The 24,116-nt window shown below is 35.4% G+C and overlaps 1 protein-coding gene across 1 annotated transcript in view; it reads left to right on the forward strand.

Moving 5' to 3' along the window:
- Positions 1 to 24,116, forward strand: part of DNAH5 (dynein axonemal heavy chain 5) — a 119,515-nt gene that overhangs the window by 76,478 nt on the left and 18,921 nt on the right. Inside the window, exons 48-63 of the mRNA XM_051610258.1 lie at positions 454 to 576; positions 1,450 to 1,663; positions 2,293 to 2,516; positions 4,101 to 4,296; positions 6,220 to 6,392; positions 7,042 to 7,172; positions 10,204 to 10,357; positions 11,107 to 11,374; positions 12,319 to 12,550; positions 14,100 to 14,214; positions 14,475 to 14,651; positions 18,002 to 18,205; positions 19,640 to 19,819; positions 20,731 to 20,868; positions 21,443 to 21,578; positions 22,943 to 23,259. Coding sequence (XP_051466218.1) covers positions 454 to 576; positions 1,450 to 1,663; positions 2,293 to 2,516; positions 4,101 to 4,296; positions 6,220 to 6,392; positions 7,042 to 7,172; positions 10,204 to 10,357; positions 11,107 to 11,374; positions 12,319 to 12,550; positions 14,100 to 14,214; positions 14,475 to 14,651; positions 18,002 to 18,205; positions 19,640 to 19,819; positions 20,731 to 20,868; positions 21,443 to 21,578; positions 22,943 to 23,259 — 2,982 coding nt within the window. The remainder of the gene's footprint in view (positions 1 to 453; positions 577 to 1,449; positions 1,664 to 2,292; positions 2,517 to 4,100; positions 4,297 to 6,219; positions 6,393 to 7,041; positions 7,173 to 10,203; positions 10,358 to 11,106; positions 11,375 to 12,318; positions 12,551 to 14,099; positions 14,215 to 14,474; positions 14,652 to 18,001; positions 18,206 to 19,639; positions 19,820 to 20,730; positions 20,869 to 21,442; positions 21,579 to 22,942; positions 23,260 to 24,116) is intronic.

Here is a 24,116-nt window from a genome sequence, read left to right on the forward strand (position 1 = left end):
TTTTAATGTGATTTGGTATGCCAAGCCAAAGCAAAGTCTGTGCTATAATCAGAAATGCTGTCTATAAGCTTGATGTCTGCTAGAAAGGTCTTCAAGAATAATACCTTTCAGATCTGCAGGATTGTTAGTTTAATCTATATGCCTAGTAAACATCAATTTTGCTGATAAAGTAAAAAAAATAAAGAAAAGTGTGAAATGGTATCAAAATTATGAAACTGTTAGGCATGGTTTCCTATACTAGACATTTATTACATCTGATATGAACCTAATGCTGTACAGCATAAGATTTCAGACATTCTAGTTGAACTAGTACAATTATCTCCAGCAGGCGTGTTGTCTCAACTTCCCTTAGTAAAATTCTGTGTGACAAAACCATCAGTATGTTTAAATGATTCAATCATGTGTGAAAGGAAATGCTTTTTTGCAACTATGCTAAAAATTGCTTTTTAACAGCGTACAATAGAAAGTTACGTGGACAAGCGCATGGGAACGACTTACGGTCCGCCTGCAGGCAAAAAGATGACAGTCTTCATTGATGATGTGAATATGCCCGTAGTAAATGAATGGGGAGATCAGGTTAGTTTATAAAAGAGGAAAAAAGAAGGCAAAAGAGATTTTCTTGCTTTCCTTGCTACACTGTAAAACTGGCTTCTCTTCTCTATCTTGCAGTAGGGGTAAATTTGGTATGTAGTGCTTAATTTTAAAGCAGTTTCTTTAAAGAACCCTTCTATTGTCATTAATCAGTTAAAAATAAATATAATGAATACAAGAAGCATTTAGAGTACTCCTTAAAACATGACTGTGTAATTTTAACAATGTTTTTATATTAAAAAAAAAAAGTAAAAAAGTAGTTAGAAAAAACCTTTGGCACACAAACTGGGATAGCAAACTGTAAATGCTGAGAGGTAAGAAGTAACTTTTCTGTTTTAGAATAAATTAAAGTAATCATTATGTACATAGGTAAGAAGGTTTGGAAGTTTATTGCTTTGGAAACTAATGTTAGAATTTCTAGAGAAGCGTAGTTGTATTATGTAGTGTCTGTGTAATGTTTTCAACTGGTCAAACAGAAGAGCAGAGGGTCCATTTGTGGCTAAGGAAATGAATCTTGCAGTCTTTTGTATGAAGTGATTAGATGTTTGCAGCTTGAAAAACCATCCTTGTGATTGTTAAACATGGTAATTTCATAAAAAAAAATTGGCAGCAGATGCAACATGTGGAGGTGCATCAGTGTGATTAGAACAAACTGGAAATTTTGTGTTCAAAGAGAGAAATATGCAGCATTGAGACGAGAATGAGTTTAAATATGAAGTATTAATTCTAAGCTAGGGATTCTGCTAGGGAGAGAAGAATGGTATACTCTTTATTAGGTTTTTCAAGTACGTAAGTATGTTTTGTACTTCATTAAGTTGTGTGGAATATTCTGTTATGTAATACCTGGCTATTTTACAGGTCACTAATGAAATAGTTAGGCAGCTAATGGAACAGAATGGACTGTATAACCTGGAAAAGCCTGGTGAATTTACCAACATTGTGGACCTTCAGTTTTTGGCTGCCATGATCCACCCTGGGGGAGGTCGCAATGACATTCCACAGAGGCTCAAGAGACAATTTTCTGTGTTCAACTGTACTCTGCCTTCTAATTCTTCCATTGATAAAATTTTTGGTAAAGGGAAATTAGCTTTGTATCTATCATTTTGAAAATGTTAATATTTTTTTAAATGTTAGTTGATTTTTCTTTATTCCCCTGTTTATAAACATTAGGATTAAAACTGAGGCTAAATCCCCATCTGTTTGCTCACCTGCTCATTTTCCCTCAGTAATCACACTCCACCTGCAACATCATCAATCTATAAGTTTTTCATGTCCAGTCACATTTCTCAGTCTATTGGAATGCTAAGGTTAGGAGGAATGGCATGAAAGCCATTCCTGGTTTTTGTGACAATACTGAAGAGTTGTTAAGGTGCTACTGGTGCTAAGAATGACTGACAAATTACTAGACTTTCACAAATTACAGATTCATACTGGTCTCAAAGTAGGGATTAGCTGTTCAAAGGCTGTGAAAGCTGTTTTTGTAGACAAAAGAATATTTTTAATGGACAATTAATTAAGAGCTAGATACCCAGTGTGCTATTGGTAAAACAGTGTTTTGATGTGTTGAATCGGATTTGGATAAAGGCTGGAAAGCCGTTTCAATCAATTAGAAAAATAAAAATAAACTTAAGGTCATAGCTCTTGATGTTGCACTAGTGTCTTCTAGAAAAATCTTTCATTTGGCATTTTTTTTTTCTACAGGTGTAATTGGAGAAGGGCACTATTGTAGTGAGCGGGGATTTTCAGAAGATGTGCAGAAAACAGTAGCCAAATTGGTTCCACTGACACGCAGGCTGTGGCAGATTACCAAGTTAAAAATGTTGCCCACACCAGCCAAGTTTCATTATGTCTTCAACCTTCGAGATCTCTCAAGGATTTGGCAAGGAATGCTGAACACTACATCAGAAGTGATCAATGAACCAAAGGTAAGAGCAACATATCAGTGGCTTTGTTGTAATTCGTGTAGCAAAGAGGATGAAGAGTGTAACTTCTTTGCGTTTGAGCTTGCTGTAGAAAAGTGCAATTTCTGATTAAAAGTTTTTCAGTGATTTTTTTGAGGCCAAGGTGTTTTAATCCAGTGTCAACTGAAATAAGAAGTGTGTTTCATAACTATAACAAAACCCACTTTTGACAGAAGAGCATTTGCTTCTATCTGCTATCTATTACTGTTAAATCCTAGTTTGTGTGAAAGAAGTGAGCAAAGAAAATCATGAGAAGCAATTAATTTATTTTAAATAAATGAAAATGCATATAGAATAAAAAACAACAGTTCCCCTCTTTCCATTAGTGTCTTAAGGCTATCAGTCACTGCTTAATATCTGTCTAACAAATGATTTCTGACTTACGGCTTCAAAGGAAGAAGGAGTAATGACTCACAGTGATTTTTTTTTTTTTTTTCTGTAATCCACCTTTCTTCCAGAAAAGCTCAATACTTTATGCTTAATTTATCTTTTAGTTATTTAAAGGAAAAGTAATTTAATGTTTTGAGCACTGAAACATGAAGTACTGGAAAAGTAATTTTCATTATAATAATGGAAAATCTGTTATACATTTGGGTTGTATAATCACCTAATGTTTAATGTACTTCACTGCTTGTTGAATAAGCTCCTGAGTTCTACCACATCCAAATTTTAATTTTTAGAATTGATTTTAGTTTCTGAAGCTAAAAATATACAGCACTGAGATGATTACTTGTATGTAAATTGTCAATTAATGTCATTTGAAGTATAACAAACAATTGCTGAAAATCTGATTGTATAAATGTACATATTAGTTCTGAGACCTTTGACATATGTGTCATTGGTGTGAAGTACTGAAGTACTGCTCGATCAAACAAGAGGTCTTCAAGGAGTACTTGGAATTTTTCCTACTACTGTGTAGTAATAGTATAGCATTAAAACCAGTTCTTCTAGGATTAACAAAGTGACAGGTTTTCCTTCTCCATCCTATGACCAAACTGAAAGTCATTAATGGTATATTCAGTTTGATAAGGAATAATACAAAAACACACTCACTTTTTCTTTTCTCCTCTCTAAATACTTTGGATTTGGTATTGGGAGTGACATTTGTGTTTACCATGAAATTATTTATGCCATGATGATAGTGTTCTACTATTTTCTTCACCCACCTTCTACTTAAGTACCAGTTTAAAAAGTGGTCTAGACCAGTGTGTAACCATGTGTTAACAAGTATGAATATAGTTTCAGAGCTAGGAAAATATAATATTAGTTCTGTAAATACTGTCTGCTTTGGAAGGGTACGTTAAGGCTTCTTGCATAGTTAACTGAATGTAATCTTAAAATGCGATTGGGCAGAAGTAAAAGCTCAAGATACCTCTGTTGAATTAACTCCAAAATAGTACTGTGTCTTTCCTACCATTCATATGATTTTAATTAATTAATTAAATAAAAACATGTTTTTAAAATTGGCATAACTTTATTGCAAGCCTAATGTGAAATGTTTTTTGTTTGTTTGTTTTTTGTTTGTTTTGTTTTGTTTTTTATATATAGGTACTAATAAAATTGTGGAAGCATGAATGTAAGTGTGTTATTGCTGATCGTTTCACAACCTCAGATGATGTACACTGGTTTGATGTGGCTGTGGCAAAACTCACTGAGGGGGAGTTTGAAGAAACAAAAGCTTTGCTGGATCCTGAAAATGATGCATTCTTTGTTGACTTCTTAAGGGATGCACCTCAAATAATGGGTAAAGATGGACTCTGATAACTATTACATGGGAATATTTTGTAGTTGATGCAACAGAACAGAAAACAGTTGCTTGGGCTTTGGGTGAAGTAATATTTTATGATGATGGATGATTCAGTTATCTGTGTTCATATGATTGTAATGACAGATCCATAGTGTAGACAATAAAAGGTTGGCATGAGTGGTAAAATGCCATTTAAATCTCTTTTTGGATAACTGAAGTAGTCAGAAGGAAATGATAAAATAAGAGTAAAGGATAGGAAAAGTTTCAGTGGAAGGAATCAAACAGAAAGTGGTGTGAGAAAGTAGTCAAATACATCCTTACATATTTTGCTAAACTGCAGCAATGTAGAGAGGACTGAACTGTAAGTCAGAATACGTTCTGTGAGAGTGAAGAGTGACTTTTAGTGCAAAAATTTGCATCCACACTAGAAACCACTGTGTTGAACTGAAAAATAAATGCAAACCCAAACATTTATTTCTCTAACTAACTTGCTTCCTGGTAACAATTTAAATGTGCCTGCCCTGTAGTGTGCCATTTGGAATGAAACTTCCCCTAAATGCAAACTGGAGGCTTTCATTTAGAAAGGACATAATTTGTTGTCAATGTGTTTGTCAAAGCCTTGAGAACACCTTCCTGTTTTGGCTTTAAGTGAAAAGAATAACCAATGTAATTTTGTTTTAATTTTCCCTTTAATGGCATTTAGTCTTGCCCGTTATGATGGAAGTGTAAAAACAGGAACTGGGTGTTGCCTTCGGAAAGGCAAGGCGACCTGGTTCAGGAACGGCACGGCGACCAACCCCTGGTCGCTCGGTCCATATGCACACAGACACCAATGTGGTGGATGACAAAATGGCGTTTATTGCCATGCGGCATGGCATTATATAGCTTGAGTAATGTCACATCCGTTTTGCTTACATCACAGTCTATACACTATTGGCTGTCCCGAGGGGGGGGAGGGCCCTGTCTTTCCGTACAGCACGAGATCTTCCGGCCGCCAGACCCTGGCTACAACTGGGTTTCTGAGCTCTTAAATAGACATTAAAAATACATCTGACATAAATTTCAAATAACCTTACCCTCATGTTAGTGATACATTTACATATAATCTCTGTATCTCTTTGGGTTGTATAGTCACAATGTATTTGTCACAGACATTAATACACAAAGACAACTTTTTAGAACTTAGCTTTTTAGAAATTGTTACTGGTCATAGAATCATAGAATCATAGGGCTTGGAAGGGACCTCGAAAGATCATCTAGTCCAACCCCCTGGTGTTAGTGTTCTTGAGACCCTTGAACTCTTCGTGTAGTCTTTCTCCTTGGAGATATTCACAAGCCATCTAGACATGGTCAGCCAGCATTAGGTGACTGCTTGAGCAGGGACGTTGAACCAGATCACCTCAAGAGGTCTCTGCCAGCCTCAACTTTTTTGTGACTTTATTTGCTGTGAGTTGTGGCTTTCAGAGCACTTGGAACAAATGTATGACTTTTCACAGTGAATATACTTTTTTTTAAAAAAACAACTTGTGTTAATTATTTATTTTAGAAATAACTTTTTTCACTAGTGCAATGATTTAATCAGAGTGTTTTTCTTTAAAAAAGGTTTATTTGTATTTTTTTTAACTGCAGTAGTTATTTGCCTTTGTTCTCAGGTGCTGCTTTTGCTTCAGATTTGTTTCAGATTTTCATTATTCAAATTTCAGATGTAGAGAAAGAAGGCTTCTTAGTTTTTGCTGGTTTTGTCTTTGAGAATTATGCAGCTGTACTTACTTTTCCTTGATAGATATGTGCATCTAAAATATATTATGTATGATAAACCTGATTCTCAGTGGTTACAGAGACTTCACTTACTCATCCCCACACTGAGCCTTTGTCAATCATGTAAACTGCTGAATCTTTGTTACTTTCTTTTTGTTCTAGATGAAAAATCGGAAGAAGTTAATTTAGATATTCCAAAAATCTATGAGCCAATTAACTCCTTTCATCAGCTACGAAATCGTTTAAATATGTTTTTACAAACATACAATGAGAATATCCGTGGTGCTGGAATGGACATGGTTTTCTTTAAGGATGCTATGATTCATTTAGTCAAGGTACAGTCTTTCTGGACTGGCATTTGTTGTTGTTCACTTCCCCTCAGCACCTGTGAGAGGAGGTATTAATGAGTCAATCTAAATTACTTATAAAGCTGAAGCAAGTAATTTACTGCTAGAAAATATTTTGTCTGTCACTCTGTGACTAGCTGTCACTACCTGCTGCAGAGGATACTGGGGGCTGTTTCTCCTGAATTTAACATGCTTGGGGTAACTCTTTCTGGTCACAATGAAGTGGCACAGAGATGAGTCTTACTAAAGCTGTCCAGAGGGTATGGTATTGGGGAAATTGTTATTTCCTTCACAGTTTTAATAATCTGTCATGCTATGAGAGCACATTACTAACAAATCACAGTTGAGATTTACTTGTGCTTTGTGGAAGTGTGAGATGCAATTCTACTGATTATTGAAAGTTCACAGTGACAGAATGAAGTTGTTGCTATAGTACTGGAAGGTTTACAGAAAATACTGCCAAGTGCAAATGCCCATAGAATATATTAATAGTAATTTAGAATCCCTTAATTAAACCTCAACGTTTCAGTTTGCTCTGCATTTCTAGTATAAATTTATTACTACAGTAGCATAGGATTTTGGGGTGTTTTGGGGTTACTTTTGCATATTGTAGCAATAAATAACTTTGATATTACAGATTTCTCGGGTCATTCGCACTCCTCGTGGAAATGCTCTTTTAGTTGGAGTTGGTGGCTCAGGAAAGCAGAGCTTGACAAGACTAGCATCTTTCATAGCTGGCTATGATACATTCCAGATAATGTTAACAAGGTGAGCAGTAATTAAAATGTAAGTAAATCAGTACTTGGTGTTTGAACTCTTCCTATAAATGACACAGACTCTCAGTCTCTGGAGTGGGAGAAAAAGCAAGCTTAACATAGGCTGAGCACTGTTGCCAAGAGTGAAAAGGCATGAAAATATTTTGAGACTTTCTAAATTTACTTGATTTTCTACCATATTTCTGAGCTTTTACCATCTTTGCAGAAGAAAACTTGTTTTGTGTGTTTCACAGAAGGAGAAGGAGTATTGACAGTGTCCTGTTATCTTTACTCTGTGTCTTTACACAGTACACTAAACTGTACTGAAAGTATTTGTAGGTGGTAGCTATCCATAATGCCTTTATGAGTTTATCTTAAAATATTTGAAATAAAGCCTGTGTAAGGAGGTGGAATCCTCCTCTCTGATGATTAATTTGGTAGATCTTATGTATATCTCAGTATTTTGACGAACTCTTCAAGAATATCTTGCTTCATTTCATATTGTTCAACCCAATGTGGTTTCTTTTGGAATAACACCAAAAAAATTTAAAAAATTACAAATCCTTTTCTGGTTATTTGAGACTCCAAGTGCCTCCCCCAAAAAAAAAGTCCAGAACAGTTCTGGGGAACCCTTACACCTCAAGGCTTGTAAAACCAATGTGTGCACTGGAAGAATTAAAGAAACTGTCATGATTGACTGGTCAAAGGTTTGAATCAACATGATTTGAGGAAAGACTCATCAAAGATTCTGATGAAGCATAATCCTGCCTTACAAACCCACGGAGTTCCTCAAGTGGGTCAACAAACAAGCACAGAAGTGTAATCTCATTGATAAAATTAAGCTCTGCGCTTTTCTGACTTCAAGTGTTTAAATCACATCTAATAATCTGTGCCAAAATACCTCTGGGAAAATTTTTTAATCCTTTTTGGATAGAAATGCTTGCCCTTTGTTAATCCATAATTTCCTGTTCTCAAAGATTTGATGGATTTTGAATGGTTTTATTTAGTTCACCAAGGTAAAAGATAAACATAATGCTAACTCAATGTGTATGACCAAGTATTTTTTTCAGGTCAGTATTTTTGTCTAATTTGGTTAATTGACTGAATAACTCTTCCAATATTTTTCCCCCCTGTGGGTGAAACAAAAGGGCAGAGAATATTTGAGTCTTTTCTGTGTCCATTTCTAATTTTTCTGGTGACAGCAAAATTATTATTTATAAACCCATATCACAGAATCAAAGAATTGTCATGGTTGGAAAAGACCTCTGAGATCACTGAGTCCAACCATCAAGACAAAAAAGCCCCAGACAAACACAAGCAACCACACACACTGCAGCAAAAAACCCCCACAAAACCCCCACACCTAGGCCACTAGAGCATACTCTGAATGTATGGAACCTTGCCTTGGTGATTTTGCTATCTTTGCTGAAACACTAATAATTGTAATTTTGATAATGAAGAAAAAATAGTAAAAAAATATTAATTTATTTCCTGAATTTATTCCTCTTCCTAGTAACAGGAACTATTGTACAATTTCTGATTTTGAGGTTATACATGAGATAATTATGGTTACATAAGAAACTCTTAGTAAAGTTGCATGAAACTACTTCTCTGTTTTAATTCCCAGTGGGCATGCTAGAAACCTTGGCTTTTATTGCACTCCTTTATCCATTCAAAGAGATTATTCTGATGTAACCTTGTGTATTGGGTTTGCGTGTCGAGGTTTTGGTAGAAAGGGGGCTGCAGGTTTGGCTTCTGTGAGAAGCTGCTAGAAGCTTCCCCCATGTCTGAAAGAGACTATGCCAGACAGCTTCAAGATGGACCTGCCACTGGCCAAGCTTGAGCTCATTAGTTACAATGGTAGCACCTTGGTGGTAGTGTATTTAAAAAGGGAGAAAAAACCTATGTGCAACAGCAGCTGGAAGAGACGAATAACAATATGTGAGAGAAAGAAGTCTGATGCCAAAGTCAATCCAACATGCCTTGCCTGGTAATTTTTATGGTTTTTAGTCTCTTAGTTTGCTCTCTTTCCCTTTTGTAAAACTGTCAGTGGCACGATTGGTGATGACGCTCACCAGAAGGGCCAACTAGTTTGAATTTTTTTAAGTAGTCGATAAAATCTGAAGTATCTTAGTGCACCCAGCACATGAACAAATGCTGTGAGATTATACCTGTCTATCTTTTCACTTTTTCTAGTTAAAGATAAATAAGTAGCATGATAAGACTTCAGGTTTGTGGCTTCTTGTTGTTATTCTTGGCATTTTTTTTTTGGTGGGTTGTGGTTTTATTATAATTAATTAATTAATTAATTAAATTGATGTGTGAGGTGAAAAAGAAAGCAGGAAAGAGAATAATGGATTAGTTATTTGATGTCAGACTTTGAAATAAGCTGTCTTTCAACCTTTTGGAGCTTTTGGAGTGAGTCCAGAGGAGGGCCATGATGATCAGGGGGCTGGAGCATCTCTCCTTTTAAGACAGGCTGAGACAGTTGGGGTTGTTCAGCCTGGAGAGGAGAAGGTTCTGGGGAGACCTCACAGTGGTCTTCAAGTACCTGAAGGGGGCTGCAGGAAAGCTGGGGATGGACTTTTTACAAGGGCAATGATAGGACAAGGGGTAATGGCTTTAAACTGTAGGAGGGGAGATTTAGGTTAGACATTAGGAAGAAAGTCTTTAACGTGAAGGTGGTGAGACACTGGAACAGGTTGACCAGGGGAGTTGTGGATGCCCCCTCCCTGGAAGTGTTCCAGACCAAGTTGGATGGAGCTTTGAGCAACCTGGTCTAGTGAGATTGGTCCCTACCCATGGCAGGGGGGGTTGGAAGTAGAAGATATTTTAGGTCCCTTCCAACCCAAACAACAAGTTTATGATTCTATGATTCTTAATCTAGATGAATATTCCTAGACTACACCTTTTTACACTAAATTCCAAGAGATTGGTTCTTATTTAATTTTTCTTTATTTTTATTTATTTATTTATTTATTTATTTTTAGCCAGAAGCCCTTCTTTAAAGGAAAGAATATTAGTACAATTGTCCTTTTTTGTAGATCGTACAGCACTTTAAACTTGATGGAAGATCTGAAACTCTTGTACCGAACAGCAGGACTGGAAGGGAAAGGCATCTGTTTTCTTTTTACCGACAATGAGATCAAAGATGAGTCATTTTTGGAGTACCTGAACAATGTTTTATCATCAGGAGAGGTAAGATGCCTTCTCATGATAATTTTTCTGCTTTACAAATTTTATAGTTCTGAAGTAGAATAACTGAATTTCATAGATTATTCTTTTATATGAAATCTCAAGTGTTTTTAATCATTACATTATTATAACTAATAGAATCAATCCATTACACCAGGTCAGTGTAACACAAAGCTATTGTAAAATTAATAATTAATAATTATAATTGTTAATTAATTAGAATTAAAATTATTAATTATCATTAATGAAGAAGTATTAAGTCAGACCCTTTTAAATTAATTGACAAGCTGTCAGGGACATGAGAATAGCTTAAAAAAAATGGAGACTTGAGGAACATCATTGATGTACAAGAAAATGGTTAAATTAAATATCTCATTAGTAGACAATTATTTTTTGTGTGGTAAATGTGTGTCCAGAATGAATAGAACAGGTTTTGTTTATTTATTTATTTGTTCTTCAAGTGTGTTTCAGGGTAATTTCTACTAGTTATTAGAATATTCAGATAAGAAGAAAGCAAAGCCATTCATATGAGATAGTGGATTTTACTTTGCAGCAAGTTAGTTTTCAGTGTGTTTAATGACATCACTTCAGTAAAAGTTTTGGTTTAAAGAAGTGGGGTGGGTCCTAATAACTCCAGTGTCTGAAATGGATGTCCTTTCCTGAAATGCTATGTATTAAATGAACTTTATGCCATATACTCAATTTTTGAATCATCTTGCAAAGTGTGAAATAAATCTTCCTTTTTCTCAAAGGTGTCAAACTTATTTGCACGTGATGAAGTAGATGAGATCATTAGTGACCTCATATCCACCTTCAAAAAGGAACATCCACGTAGACCTCCAACTAATGAGGTTCTGTATGATTACTTCATGACCAGAGTCCGTCAGAACCTTCATGTCGTTCTTTGCTTTTCACCGGTGGGTGAAAAATTCCGAAGCAGGGCCCTGAAGTTCCCTGCTCTCATTTCTGGATGCACTATAGATTGGTTCAGCCGATGGCCCAAGGATGCTCTAGTGGCAGGTAGGTGTAGGTTTTGTCCTTGCAGATATTAAATTCTGTGATCAGTGGTGACAAAGTTGTTTAAATTGATTTGAATTTTGTCAGCATATTGGTAGAAGAAACTTGCTTGGTTCCAAAATTTGATATAGATGTATTATTCTTTAAGGCTTGTTATATTAATCTGTTGAAATATTTCTGTTGAAATACTTCTAACAGAGGAAAACTTTGAACACAGTTGGAAGAAAAATTCCCTTTGAATATGGCCTAAAGACATTAGTAAAAAGGCAAAATACTACTAAAGATGATGATTATTAGTGACTGGGCCTGTGATCAGGCATACAGAGAAAGGCTGTGCTTACTCAGTCCTTGGTAGCTAGAGGTTAGAAAAAAAACAGTTGCATACTTTAGAGGTGAAAAATACCAGATTCTTGGCTATGCTTTTTACTGAGAAGTATAGAATAATGTTAAGAATCTGATGATTTACAGTAAAGAAGACTGGGGTTTCAGAAGCTGAGTGAAAGCTGATGTATCTTATTGATGCAATGGGAGAGCATTTTCCACATCACAGCTGTCAATAAGTTGGTTGATAATTGGTGTTTACACTTTAAATTAAATTTATAGAAAATTCAAGAAGATGTATCTCAGATTGCCAATAATATTGTATAAAGACTTCCAGAGGTGTTCTCTACTTTGCAACTATTTTCTGGTGTAATCAATACTATCTTTTAATATACTACATATCGGATTGCGAAATGTAAAAAAAAAATGCTATTTAAAGTTCAGCCACATACAGAGCCAAACATTTATGAGTAAGTGGTGCACGGATCAATGGCTTTTAGCGATGCAGATTTTAATTAGATGAAATATTTATCTTTTTCTTGGTACACAGGCTTTATATTGCCTTTTTTATAAACTAGGAGTTTTTCCTGATATTGACTTAAGTTTGTTTTTCCCTCTTTCCTAAGTATCTGAACATTTCCTGGCCTCATTTGATATGGACTGCACTGCTGATACAAAGAGGGAAATTGTGCAGTGCATGGGCTCATTCCAGGATGGAGTGGCAGAGAAGTGTTCTGATTACTTTCAAAGATACAGACGTTCTACACATGTGACTCCCAAATCCTACCTCTCCTTTATTCAGGGATATAAAACCACATACGAAGAAAAGCATGCTGAAGTGCAGACATTAGCCAACAGGTGAACTGCTCAGTTTACTACTAACTTTCTGTAATTTTCTTCCCCAGACAGTTATAATTCTGTTATGCTTTGTTTTAATGCATGGCTTGTCTCTCTGCACTGTAAAAGGATTAATTTTTATTGTGTTTCTTAAAACTTTGAAAAGGTGTAACTTGATCAAATATTATAGTTGCTCTTGGCATAAAAATTAAAGACTATTTTTGGAGGGGGAAAAAGGGCAGTGATGTATGAAAAAGCAAGGTGGTGGGAAAAAAACCTAACCTAATGTAAATTATTCCCATGTATTTTTAATGAGTAAAATAAAACATCTACATGCAATTTCATAATGTATTTGCAATAGCATTAAATTTACCAGAGAGCAACTTTTGTTTTCTTGATGAACATTTATGAAGTTATCTTGATATTCCTATAAACTGTATAAGAAATACCCTTAGCATGTTTTTTTTTTTTGTTAGTTTGTTTTTTGTGATCATAGAGCCTCATTTAGGCTGCTGACGTTTTTACTTGTAGATTGTTAAAGTGGTTTTGATAGATTAATTCTCCTTTTCAGATACTTTAATAAACTAATTAAGGCTATTTTCAGATTTATCTTCATGTCAGAAATACTCAAGTAGAATTAAAATTAGCAGTTAGTGTAGCAATTGGTATCACCCTTAAGAAAAACTGTCTTCTCAGTTTTGAAAGATTGACACAAAGAGCTGGAGACCTTTGAGAAAGACTCAAAGTAATTTCACTTTGAAACATTCTTTGGCTTCAAAGCCAAATTGAGTTAGACATCTTTAGTTACAGTCTGGGCACATGCTTGTAAACAAAGAGGTCTGGTTTTCTACCTTCTGATGCGTCAAATATGCCAGATTAGTTCATGCATGTCAGTTTGTTCCACTTAATCTTAGTTGCACAGTCTCAGTTGCTTTGGCAAAGAGGTGTTACTCTTTATCTGTTCTTCTGTATTTGTTTAGCTGTTCAAGTACTGCTTAGCCTTTGCAATAGCAGCCTCCATAGAGTCCTCTTGAACTTGTCTGAAAAGTCCCAAGTGTGGAGTTATATTTTGATTCGAAAAAAGCACTGTTGAAGCGGCATTTTAATACTGAATGAGGAAAGTGTTACCTCAGTTCAGCTCTTTTGGTTGGTCTTGATTTCAATATTTTGATTTTATTAGCCTTTTCAATGTCGTCTTCAAACAAACAACAGTGATTTGAGATATTTCTCAGAATTCTAATGATCAGAAAATACTTTTTGCTCTATAGAACTAAGTCCTTTGAGTATCAGGTTGGAGGTCAACAGGAATTGTGACACATATTGGAAACAAACTATAGGATTTTTATGCCAGGATAAAGACATACGGTGTGAGTTAGAAGTGGGTAAATTTTCAAACCACAGACTCCCACAGACACTTTTGTGAAAATTCCTGTACAAGTTTTATTTTTATTTTATTTTTCTTATGTTCATTCTGATTGGTGTGATTCATTCTATTGATGGAATAATATGGAAAGGGGAGCATAAATGACACAGGGAATTGCATTCTTCTTCGCTTGCTTTTAAAATCCAGAGTGAATACTGGACTGGAAAAACTGAAAGAGGCCTCTGAGTCAGTGGCTGCTCTAAGCAGAGAGCTGGAGGTAAAGGAAAAAGAACTTCAAATTGCCAATGAAAGAGCTGACATGGTATGTACAGTGTATAGTTTGATTTTTTTTTTTTGCTCTTTTTTTCTGTTTTGGAAAGACAAATTGAGTAAAAGGAAATCAAGTGCTGGAAAAAAGAGATATTGAAAACTTACAACAATAATGAAAGTAATCTTGCTTGAGTTTTATGGTTCTGGTTCTGGAATTAAACAGATAAAATTTTACAACAAAAATTAATTAATACATTCTTCCAACTGGATGTTTTCTTTAATATTTGGCATGTGGGTTTTCTCACATTCTAGGTATTGAAAGAAGTTACTGTAAAAGCACAGGCTGCTGAGAAGGTGAAGGGGGAAGTTCAGAAAGTGAAAGACAAAGCTCAAGCTATTGTAGACAGTATCTCAGTTGACAAAGCCATTGCTGAAGAGAAGCTGGAAGCTGCTAAACCTGCTTTGGAAGAGGCAGAAGCAGCCTTACAGGTAAGTGTTCAGACTGTGTATAACATTATTTTATTTTATTTTGAAAACAAACATGGTCGCAGATGCAGCACATAACTCATCAGTTTACAGAAAATGTATACAAGTGTGAGTATTTTGAGGCTTTTTAGGTTCAGGGTGATATTTATTTACTTATTTACTTATTTTTCCCTGAGTACCAAACCCAAAATAGGGAGGATTTCAGAAAAGACCAATTTTTAACTTCCATTTGAATCTATGGCTGATGTACCATGTGCTGTAGGTTGGTATTAGACTGGTAACTGAATGTTGAGACTATTATTAAATAACTTGTGTGCAATGAATGGAGCAGTGCTTTCCATGTAAAAACAGTTATAATTCCTTCCAAATCTAAACCTCCTGTTTTTAAATTTTCACCAATGAACTTCATTTGGCATGTTAGCTGATCCAATCTTTTCTTGAAAACATTTTCTTTTTTATATGATTTGTGGCATTATCCAGATTTCTAGCATTCATGATGGGACTTCATAATTTTCAACATGCTATTTTTATACAGCTTCTTTAATAGAAAGATACAATCTGACACTCTGCCTAGGTGAGACCTCACCTAGAGTACTGTGTCCAGTTCTGTGACCTCCAATATAAGAAGGATGTGGACCAGTTGGAGCAAGTCCAGAAGAGGGCCACAAAGATTACCAGAAGGCTGGAGCACCTCTCCTATGAAGACGGGCTGAGGCAGTTGGGGTTGTCCAGCCTGGGGAAGAGAAGGTTCCTGGGAGACGTTATAGTGGCCTTCCAGTAGCTGGAGGAGCCTAGAGGAAAGCTGGGGAGGGGCTTTTTACAAGGTCATGGAGTGAAAGGACAAGGGGTAATGGCTTTAAAATGGAAGAAGGTAGATTTAGTTTAGATATTAGGAAGAAATTCATTAGTGTGAGGGTGGTGAGACACTGGACTAAGTTGCCCAGAGAATTTGTAGATGCTCCATCCCTGGAAGTGTTCAAGGCCAAATTGGATGGAGCTTTGAGCAACGTGGTCTAGTGGGAGGTGGCCCTGCCCATGCAGGGGATTTGGAACTAGATGATCTTTTCAACTTGACCGTTCTATGATTAGTGATGGAAAAAAGATTAATTTTTGTTCATCTTGCTTATTATTTTTTAAATGTCTGTTCAGTTGACTGTATAAGAGAATGTCCCATGAGGCATTTCTGTCATGAACAGGAACAGTGTGATATGAGGTAAATTTAGTCCTGGAGGCTAGCAGGGAGCTGGCATCACAAGAAATAGGAAAGAATGAAGGAAAACCATGAACATAGGTAAACCCCAGAGGTTATTACGTAGCTTTACTTGAAAGTTTTCCTTTTCTCTTGAGAGGCTGCCAACAGTTATGATGGTTAAAGGCTATTGTGATGTTCCTTCATATCAGTCTTCAAAATCTAGTATAATTAAGTTTTCATAGGTCTTCTGAATGAATGACTTCACTTTGAGGGAGAAGTGCTAAAGAATCTCTGACTTGAAGAGCACAATGGAAATCTCATCATTATTGTGTGACTTCACAATGGGGAAAGGTAGTTTGGCTTAATCTTGAAATCCTTGCATCTGCTATAATAAATGGTAAAGGAGAGAGGAAAACATCAGAAAAGCAAGCTTATCATCATGCATATATGTTTTTTCAGAATCACAGAATCATAGGGGTTGGAAGGGACCTCGAAAGATCATCTAGTCCAACCCCCCTGCCAGAGCAGGGTCACCTAGAGTACATCACACAGGAAGGCGTCCAGGCGGGTTTTGAATGTCTCCAGAGAAGGAGACTAATGCATTCAGCATGCATTCATTTATTCAAAACCTCTTTTAAGCAAGAAACTTCTCCGTAGGCTGGATCTTTCAAGACATTAATCTCAATTATTATGGGTTTGCAAGCTTCCTTCTAGGGATTTCTACAATGGAATTCTGCTTGCAGCAAAGATGACTGTCTTTTAAAATATTTGATAAATTTAAGGCTGACTTCCCAGAGGAAAAAAAAAAAATAAATCTGTTGTTGGTTATTTCAGTCCATTTTTTTGCATATCCTAGGACTGCTAAATATCATGTTAAGAGACAGATAGGTACAGATAAGTTTATAAGCATTTTTAAATGTATTGAGATTACCTTTTTAAGGTTTGTTTGAGTAAGAATTGTCAAGGTTCATTAAAACTTAGTTGCACTTAGCCCTACAATAATAATGGAACATTAAATGCACAACTAGAAGTAAATAAATACATAATTTGAAATTAAATGCAACTCTTTTGCCACAATTTGGATTGTAGCAAAAAAAGACTGGGTTGAATTTCCTGAAAGTCACTAAGAAACAGCAGTTGAATTTTCCACAAAGATACCTGGAAAAATCCTGCTGAGTTATCAGGTGCACACTGGACCTAACAAGGAACAAAATATTGAAGGGAAACAAAAGATAGTCAGAAGGAAAGATCAGGATAATCTGCAATAATTTACTTTTCTTGAAGTATATCCTCTTCTTGAAATATAAACACAAGTAATTAAAATTTTCCTTTGTGAATCCCCAGTGAGGCATGTTCTAGGCTAGAAACAATGTGTCATAACTCCTGTAAGAACTTGTTGCTTTCTATGTGTCACTATCATGTACTCATAAACTACCTGTGAATAAGGAAAGCTTTTGATGACAGTTTTGTCTGTTATGGGAGTGGGTCTGCCCATCAGCAGTTGCCATGTTTCAGTGGGTTTTTTTGCTCTGTGTGTGGTGCAGTATGCAGTATTGCTCAAACTAGTGCTTCTCTAAGGAAATATCTTCGGTAGGCTTTTCTGATAGCCCTTTTTAATTCATGATGTACACTGGAGTTATGAGATTATTGTTACATTTTCAGGGTTACTTGACCTTACTTATTAGGGCCTCAGTTTTCATATGTGATTATAATGTATTAGTTTTTCTTGCGGGCCTGCTTCTACAGCAGGACCATTCCCAGTAAGACGAATCAGAAGGTGCAAATATATACATATATCAGGCCTTCTTACTCGTTTCTTTAATTCACCTTCACTTGTCAAATATCAACAAAATGTATTTTCCTTTTGCGCCTTTTTTTTTTTTTTTTTTTCCCCCCTCAAAATTTTGCATGGTCGTTTTAAGCTTTTAGCACTGCTTTGTAGGTGGCTGAGCTGACATTTCCCAGAAGTTGTTAGTAGGAAGTAGTAAAAATCTGGAGCGTCCTTCTAGGTTAATGCTTTTTAGAGGTAAAATTATTCCAATTAAAATAATATGGTTTTTTTTCTTCTCCACTAGTTCAATATTGTTAGTGAAATTGTGCTCTGTGTTTTATTAAATAAACAATGGCAGTAATTCCTTTACCCTTTGTTTTAAATTTGTAGACAATAAAACCTTCAGACATTGCCACTGTCCGCACGCTGGGTCGACCTCCTCACCTCATTATGCGCATCATGGACTGTGTGTTACTGCTTTTCCAGCGAAAAGTGAACAACGTGAAGATTGATCAGGAAAAATGCTGTACCATCCCATCATGGCAAGAATCTTTGAAGCTTATGACAACAGGGAACTTCTTACAGAACCTACAGGTGCTTGTGCAACCTCGGTTTTGAATTTTTTTTGATTTAAGAATATTGGGGACAGTGTTTTCTCTGATGTTCACAGGAGAACAAATGTACAAGGAGAATCAGGCACACAATCGATCTGAAAAGTTTAGAGCTTAAAAATAAGTGTGTCCTAATGAAATAAACTTGAATCCTTCTGGCAAAGTCAGGTCATAAATCAATTATAGTTTCTCTGAAGTGAGGCAATTAAAGTACTTGCAGTGACAAATGATTCAAAGCTTTAAGCATTTGGTTTGAATAGCCATTACTTATCTGTTTCATAAAAGGTGAAAGAAAACATTTTTTTCTGGGGTCTAACTTTTTATTAATTTTCAGCAGTGCAACTTGTGCAGTAGCTTGCAAAAGAATAAATAAAGATTAGAATGTACAAAATCAGATTTTTCAGATTTTTTTTTTTAATTTAGAGTTTTTAGCTCCATATCATGTGTCTAGGGGAATGGAAAGAGTAACTGATGAATAAATTAATCTTTAAAATTTAAATTATTATTAATCTACTACTACTAAATTCTACCTTGTCTTGCCCCACTGCGTGGTATTATATCTGATTTCTGGATTTTGAGGAGTTGACTTAGTCTCTAATCCAGTGGGAAACCACAGCTGGCAGGCTGGACCAACTTTGTATGGTTAGTAGTGCTATAGATGGCGTTTATGTAGTGTTTACATTGCATCTACTCATAAGGATTTTTAATTTACTAAAGGTCTTCTACATTTCATTGCCTGAAACTATTTGTGCTTCAAGGAACAGCTATTTTTCAGCTTCATCAGTGATGATGGACTTTCATTATACCTTGTAGATAAATCTTGAAAGAAAACAAAACTTACATAGAATATTTGTCCATCAAAATAAATTTGAGGGAGAAAACTGAGAACTTTTGGGGATGAAAAATATAAGAGAAGTTTTTTGGAGAAAAGAGAGAGTCAAAATAAATTATTAAAATTGAAACTAATGTTCCACTAGTGAGATGAGGTAATTTAAGGAGAAGATGGCTGGCTTGCCCTTTGATAGGACTGTCTTGTAGAATTATGTTTATGAACCAGAGCTAAGCTTTTCTGTTTCTTTTTTGAAGATTGTTAAGTTACTTATACAACATTAAGGAACATGAAATTTCAAGCAGGATGTCTGTGATACTTTGTATCAACAATTAACTGTGTAGCAGTAATAGATCTTGTAAGATAGTGAAGAACATAAATGAAGGCAGAATTTTTTCCATTTTGTAAAGAATATAGAATAGAGTGAAATTACTTTGACAGGCTCTTGAAGATGCATGAGACAGAGAACTTCTTAGCTGTTTGTAAGTTACATTTTTTATTTTGGTAGTGTTCTGTGTGGGCTGAAATAGATATGTTTATCATTTACATATATTACATACGTTATGTATATTGCACTTTTTCAAAAAGCAATTTCCAAAGGACACAATTAACGAAGAAGTGGTAGAACTATTGAGCCCGTATTTTGAAATGGTGGACTACAACATTGAGACAGCTAAGAGAGTATGTGGGAATGTTGCTGGCCTTTGCTCATGGACCAAAGCCATGGCTGTATTTTTTTCCATCAACAAGGAAGTATTACCTTTAAAGGTAAGTCTCTTAACTAGTGGGAGGAACACGAACACGCTTTGCTCCTTCTCCTTCTGACCTCTGTGCAGAGGATTATTCTGCTGGAAACATCAACTGCCTTGTCCCAGCTGGTGCATGCCTCTGTAGGAACTTGTTATCATGAAAATAGTAACTCTATATTTAAATATATTTCAAATGTACTAACACTTCTAAGTTGTCAAAATTATGAGATAGATTGTGCTGTTTTGTGCCTCTGGGCCCCTTCTGAATGAGACTGAAGCAGCTGTCACCTGGTTTAACTCACTATTGCAATTGCTTTACCTCAATGGAGAATTAAGTAGGAAAAAACTTGAGGTCTTGGTCTTTTAATTTTCAGGATCTCAGTTCATAAGAAGACTGTAGAGACTTTGTTCATTAGTGTTATTTAGAGAAAAGCAGGCCTAAATAATTGTTAAAAGTTAAGAACTAAAGTCAGGAAGAACATGGTCAAGGGTGATTTTAATGTACAATAGCTTGTATTTATAATAGGAGTGACTGAGAGGGAAGTGAGATTTGTAGTATAGACATACTATCTTTCATTAGACAAAGTACATTGGTTGGAGAAATCAAATAGTCTTATAGTGGCACCAGACATTTTTGCAGTCCAGAAGAGACTCATAATGTTTGTGTTAGATGGAGAATGGCTGGCATTTCCAGAAGTTTTTCTAATTATTTTTTCTATTTGATGTCAGAACAACTGCTTGACTGCAGCTGCCTGCAATAACAATTTAGATTCCTGTAAAATTAAATAGATGTTTTTAATGAATGAAGAAATCTCTACCGAGCAGTTTGATTTTGAAATGTAATACTGTAAAACTCTTTGATATACATTATAGCAAAAGCTTTGAGGTGTTGTATGTATGAATACACTTTTATATTTGTGTGCTTCGTAGGCTAATTTAGCGATCCAGGAGAATCGCCTAACCACTGCTATGCTGGATCTGCAGAAAGCTCAAGAAGAACTGTGTTCCAAGCAAGAGGAATTAGATATTGTGCAGGCAGAGTATGAAAAAGCAATGAGAGAAAAACAGGTGAACTGCCCTTTACATAAAAGAAACTGTGAATGTTCTAGAGGCTTGCACCCTTACTTTAAGGAAAGCTTAATGTTATTCATTGCAAAAGGATGTTGCTGGACAGGATGAGAGACAGATATTATTTGGATACTGACTCTCTGGATCCCACCTCTCTCCTTCTCTACTGATCCTTTTACACCCAGCCTCTTAGCTCCTTAAAAACTATTTTATGTGGATTATTTGTTTAGCCCCTACTACTGTAACATCAAGTTTCATTAACGTATGTTTTCTGAATATAGTATACTTGAAATTCTGAGCAGAATTCCCCAGGGGTTATAGGTACCAGACATTTAACGTATTATTTAACATGTATGTGAACATAATAGTTAAGATCAGAAATATTAAAAAGTTGAATCACATTTATGACAGATGTTGATAGTTTGTCCTGGCATATTTTTTCCATCCTACTTCCTCTTCTTTGCACAGTGATACAAGTGTTGCTTAACTACTCATTTAATTAAATGTCGAGATTTTTCTGTCCTATTGCATACATTACTGTAAACCATATTTCTTGGTGTATGGTTTTCTCTAGACTTTGCTTGAAGATGCCGAGCGTTGCCGTCATAAAATGCAAACTGCTTCAAGTCTTATAAGTGGTTTAGCAGATGAAAAAGAGAGATGGACAGAACAGAGTAAAGATTTTGCCATACAAACCAAGAGGCTAGTGGGTAAGCTTTTATTCATGCCTTCGAACTTGGAAGTTAGTTGCTTGGGTTGTAATGGTTAGTGAAACTGAAAACATTGAAAATACTAAACTTTTCCTTTGGAGCTTAACTTCCCTTTTGCTAAATTGAGTGTAACTATTATCAATTCTCTCTCTAAAGCACTGCTAGGTAAAAAATACGAGACTGAAGTTAAATATGGTTAAAAAAGTATGGTAACTGAGTACTGTGCATGGGCTTTTACTTGATGTTTATGACATGCAGTGCATACCTGGGACACTGATGTTTGAACTTGGCTGATGTTTGTAGACAGTAGTTCAAAGAGAGTCATGTGTGCACAAGTGCCAATAAAATGTCTGTAAGTGAGAAAAATATGGAGGAGAGAAAGACTGATATTCAGTCATTGACACTTATTTGTTGAAATCAGTATTTTGAAATGCAGTTACTGATGTTCATAAAAATGTTGTTTCTTAGAAGATAATTTTTATTAAATATGGACTTGAAAGCTAAAGTACTTTGTAATTTTGCCTTGAAAAAAGCAGATATTGTTTTGTAGGTTGGATTGTAGTAGATAGGTTGTATTCTATTAGCTTATATAATATATATGCTTATTTTTAACTTTTTAAAAATACAGGATACCTTCCACTCATACTAACAATGTATTTTTATAGATAACTTGAAAAAGTCTAAAAAATATTAGTATAAAAGTACAGTATCTTCTTCAGTCTGGAACCCTACATTCTTACTTCAGAGGCACAAACCCTCCCTCCCCCCAAACTTTGGTATCATGAAACTTAAGGGGATAGTTTTGGAGCTGACTAAAAGATTAAAAGCTTGTTGTCCTTAATATTGCCATAATGATGTCTGTTAATTTTTTTTATTATTACTAGTAACAATTTAATTAACTTGTTCTTATTCAGTACTCCTAAATAAAGGTTCTTTTCTCCCCCCAAAATGTTGTTTAAGCCTGTGCTCCTGGTTGTGCAATGAAACGATGGGATTGGAAATTTGAGTAAGATTTTTTTCTGCCATGCCCTGCCTGTGCAGGATTTGGTGTTTCAAACAGTGAGTTGTGTGTGCATGTTGAGTTGACCTTGGCTGGATGCCAGATGCCCATCTCTTGATTCCTACAGTTTCATTGTGCAAATAAAGCAAATGTGGCACCTACTGAAATGTAGCACCTACTGAAATGTAGCATTGTCTTGCTATGTACATGTCTTGGGAAATCCTGACTCTCATTTGTTGTCTTTATGGGCCAAAGTGTGTTCTTCAGTTATCAGCCAAACAACTAGGGAAGGAAGCAGCTTATTCATTAATAGAACTGGCAAAGTTGTAATGTTTTGCTTTCTTTTTTACTTTTTCTCTTTAAGGTGATGTGCTCTTGGCTACAGCTTTTCTTTCCTATTCTGGTCCTTTTAACCAAGAGTTTCGCAGTCTACTATTAAATGACTGGCAAAAGGAAATGAGAAGCCGGAAAATCCCCTTTGGTAGTAACTTAAACCTCATAGAAATGTTGACCGATGCTACAACTATCAGTGAATGGAACCTACAAGGATTACCAAATGATCATTTATCCATACAAAATGGAATCATTGCCACTAAAGCATCTCGTTATCCTTTATTAATTGACCCACAGGCACAGGGTAAAATTTGGATTAAAAATAAGGAAGGCAGAAATGAACTTCAGGTAATAGGAATGCTGTTGCATTCATAATCCCTAGAAATGCTCACAAAACATTACAATTCAGTGATCCAAATAACACTTATCAAATGCCTTTTATATAAAATGCCTAGACGAGGTATAAAGGAAATCTGAGATATATTTTGGTAGATTTGAGATTTGGCTAGATGTTAAATTGTACATTTGAGGCTTATTAGTACCAGTGATTTGGTTTGTTTAATTTATTTTAATACAATACCAACTGTTGGAAAGTAGACTGGGTGGGTAATGTCTGATAAGGGCTGAACCATGTTTGCAGAATGCTAAAAGCATTGGGAAAAAAACCCAATTAAGTGATTAATGCAGGTTCATAGAAATGTTAAAACATGAAGATGCACAGCATGATACTTTATGATATACTAATCAGAAATTACTGATAATTTCTGTTGGTTTAGCATGGTTGTCAGGTACTAAGCCTTATGCAAATATACAGGGAAGACAGTATTGCAAAAATGTGCAATCTGAAGCAAGATACACCAATTCAATGCCAACAGTGGAAAATATGAGAAAGAAGGTCCTTGTTTGCTACAATTATAATTACATCAATAAACCAGCTTTTAAAAAAGATAACTCTGAAATGATAAAGAGGAGTTTGAAGGATGATAATAAAGTGACTCTGAGAGTATTACTAGGAAGCTACTTTTATTCATGTTGATTGTTATCTCAGTGCAGAACACTTTAATGGTTGCCTAGCTAGTTATGTTTAAAAATTATTATTAGACTTTAACTATGGAGTTATAAACAAACTAAGCTGAATGTGCTTTGTGTACATGTTGAAAATCAATCACAATTGTGCTGAGGACTACTTTTAAAAGCAAAGACTT

This window comes from Apus apus, chromosome 2 (genome assembly GCF_020740795.1).
Source record: "Apus apus isolate bApuApu2 chromosome 2, bApuApu2.pri.cur, whole genome shotgun sequence".
Classification (NCBI taxonomy): Eukaryota; Metazoa; Chordata; class Aves; order Apodiformes; family Apodidae; genus Apus; species Apus apus.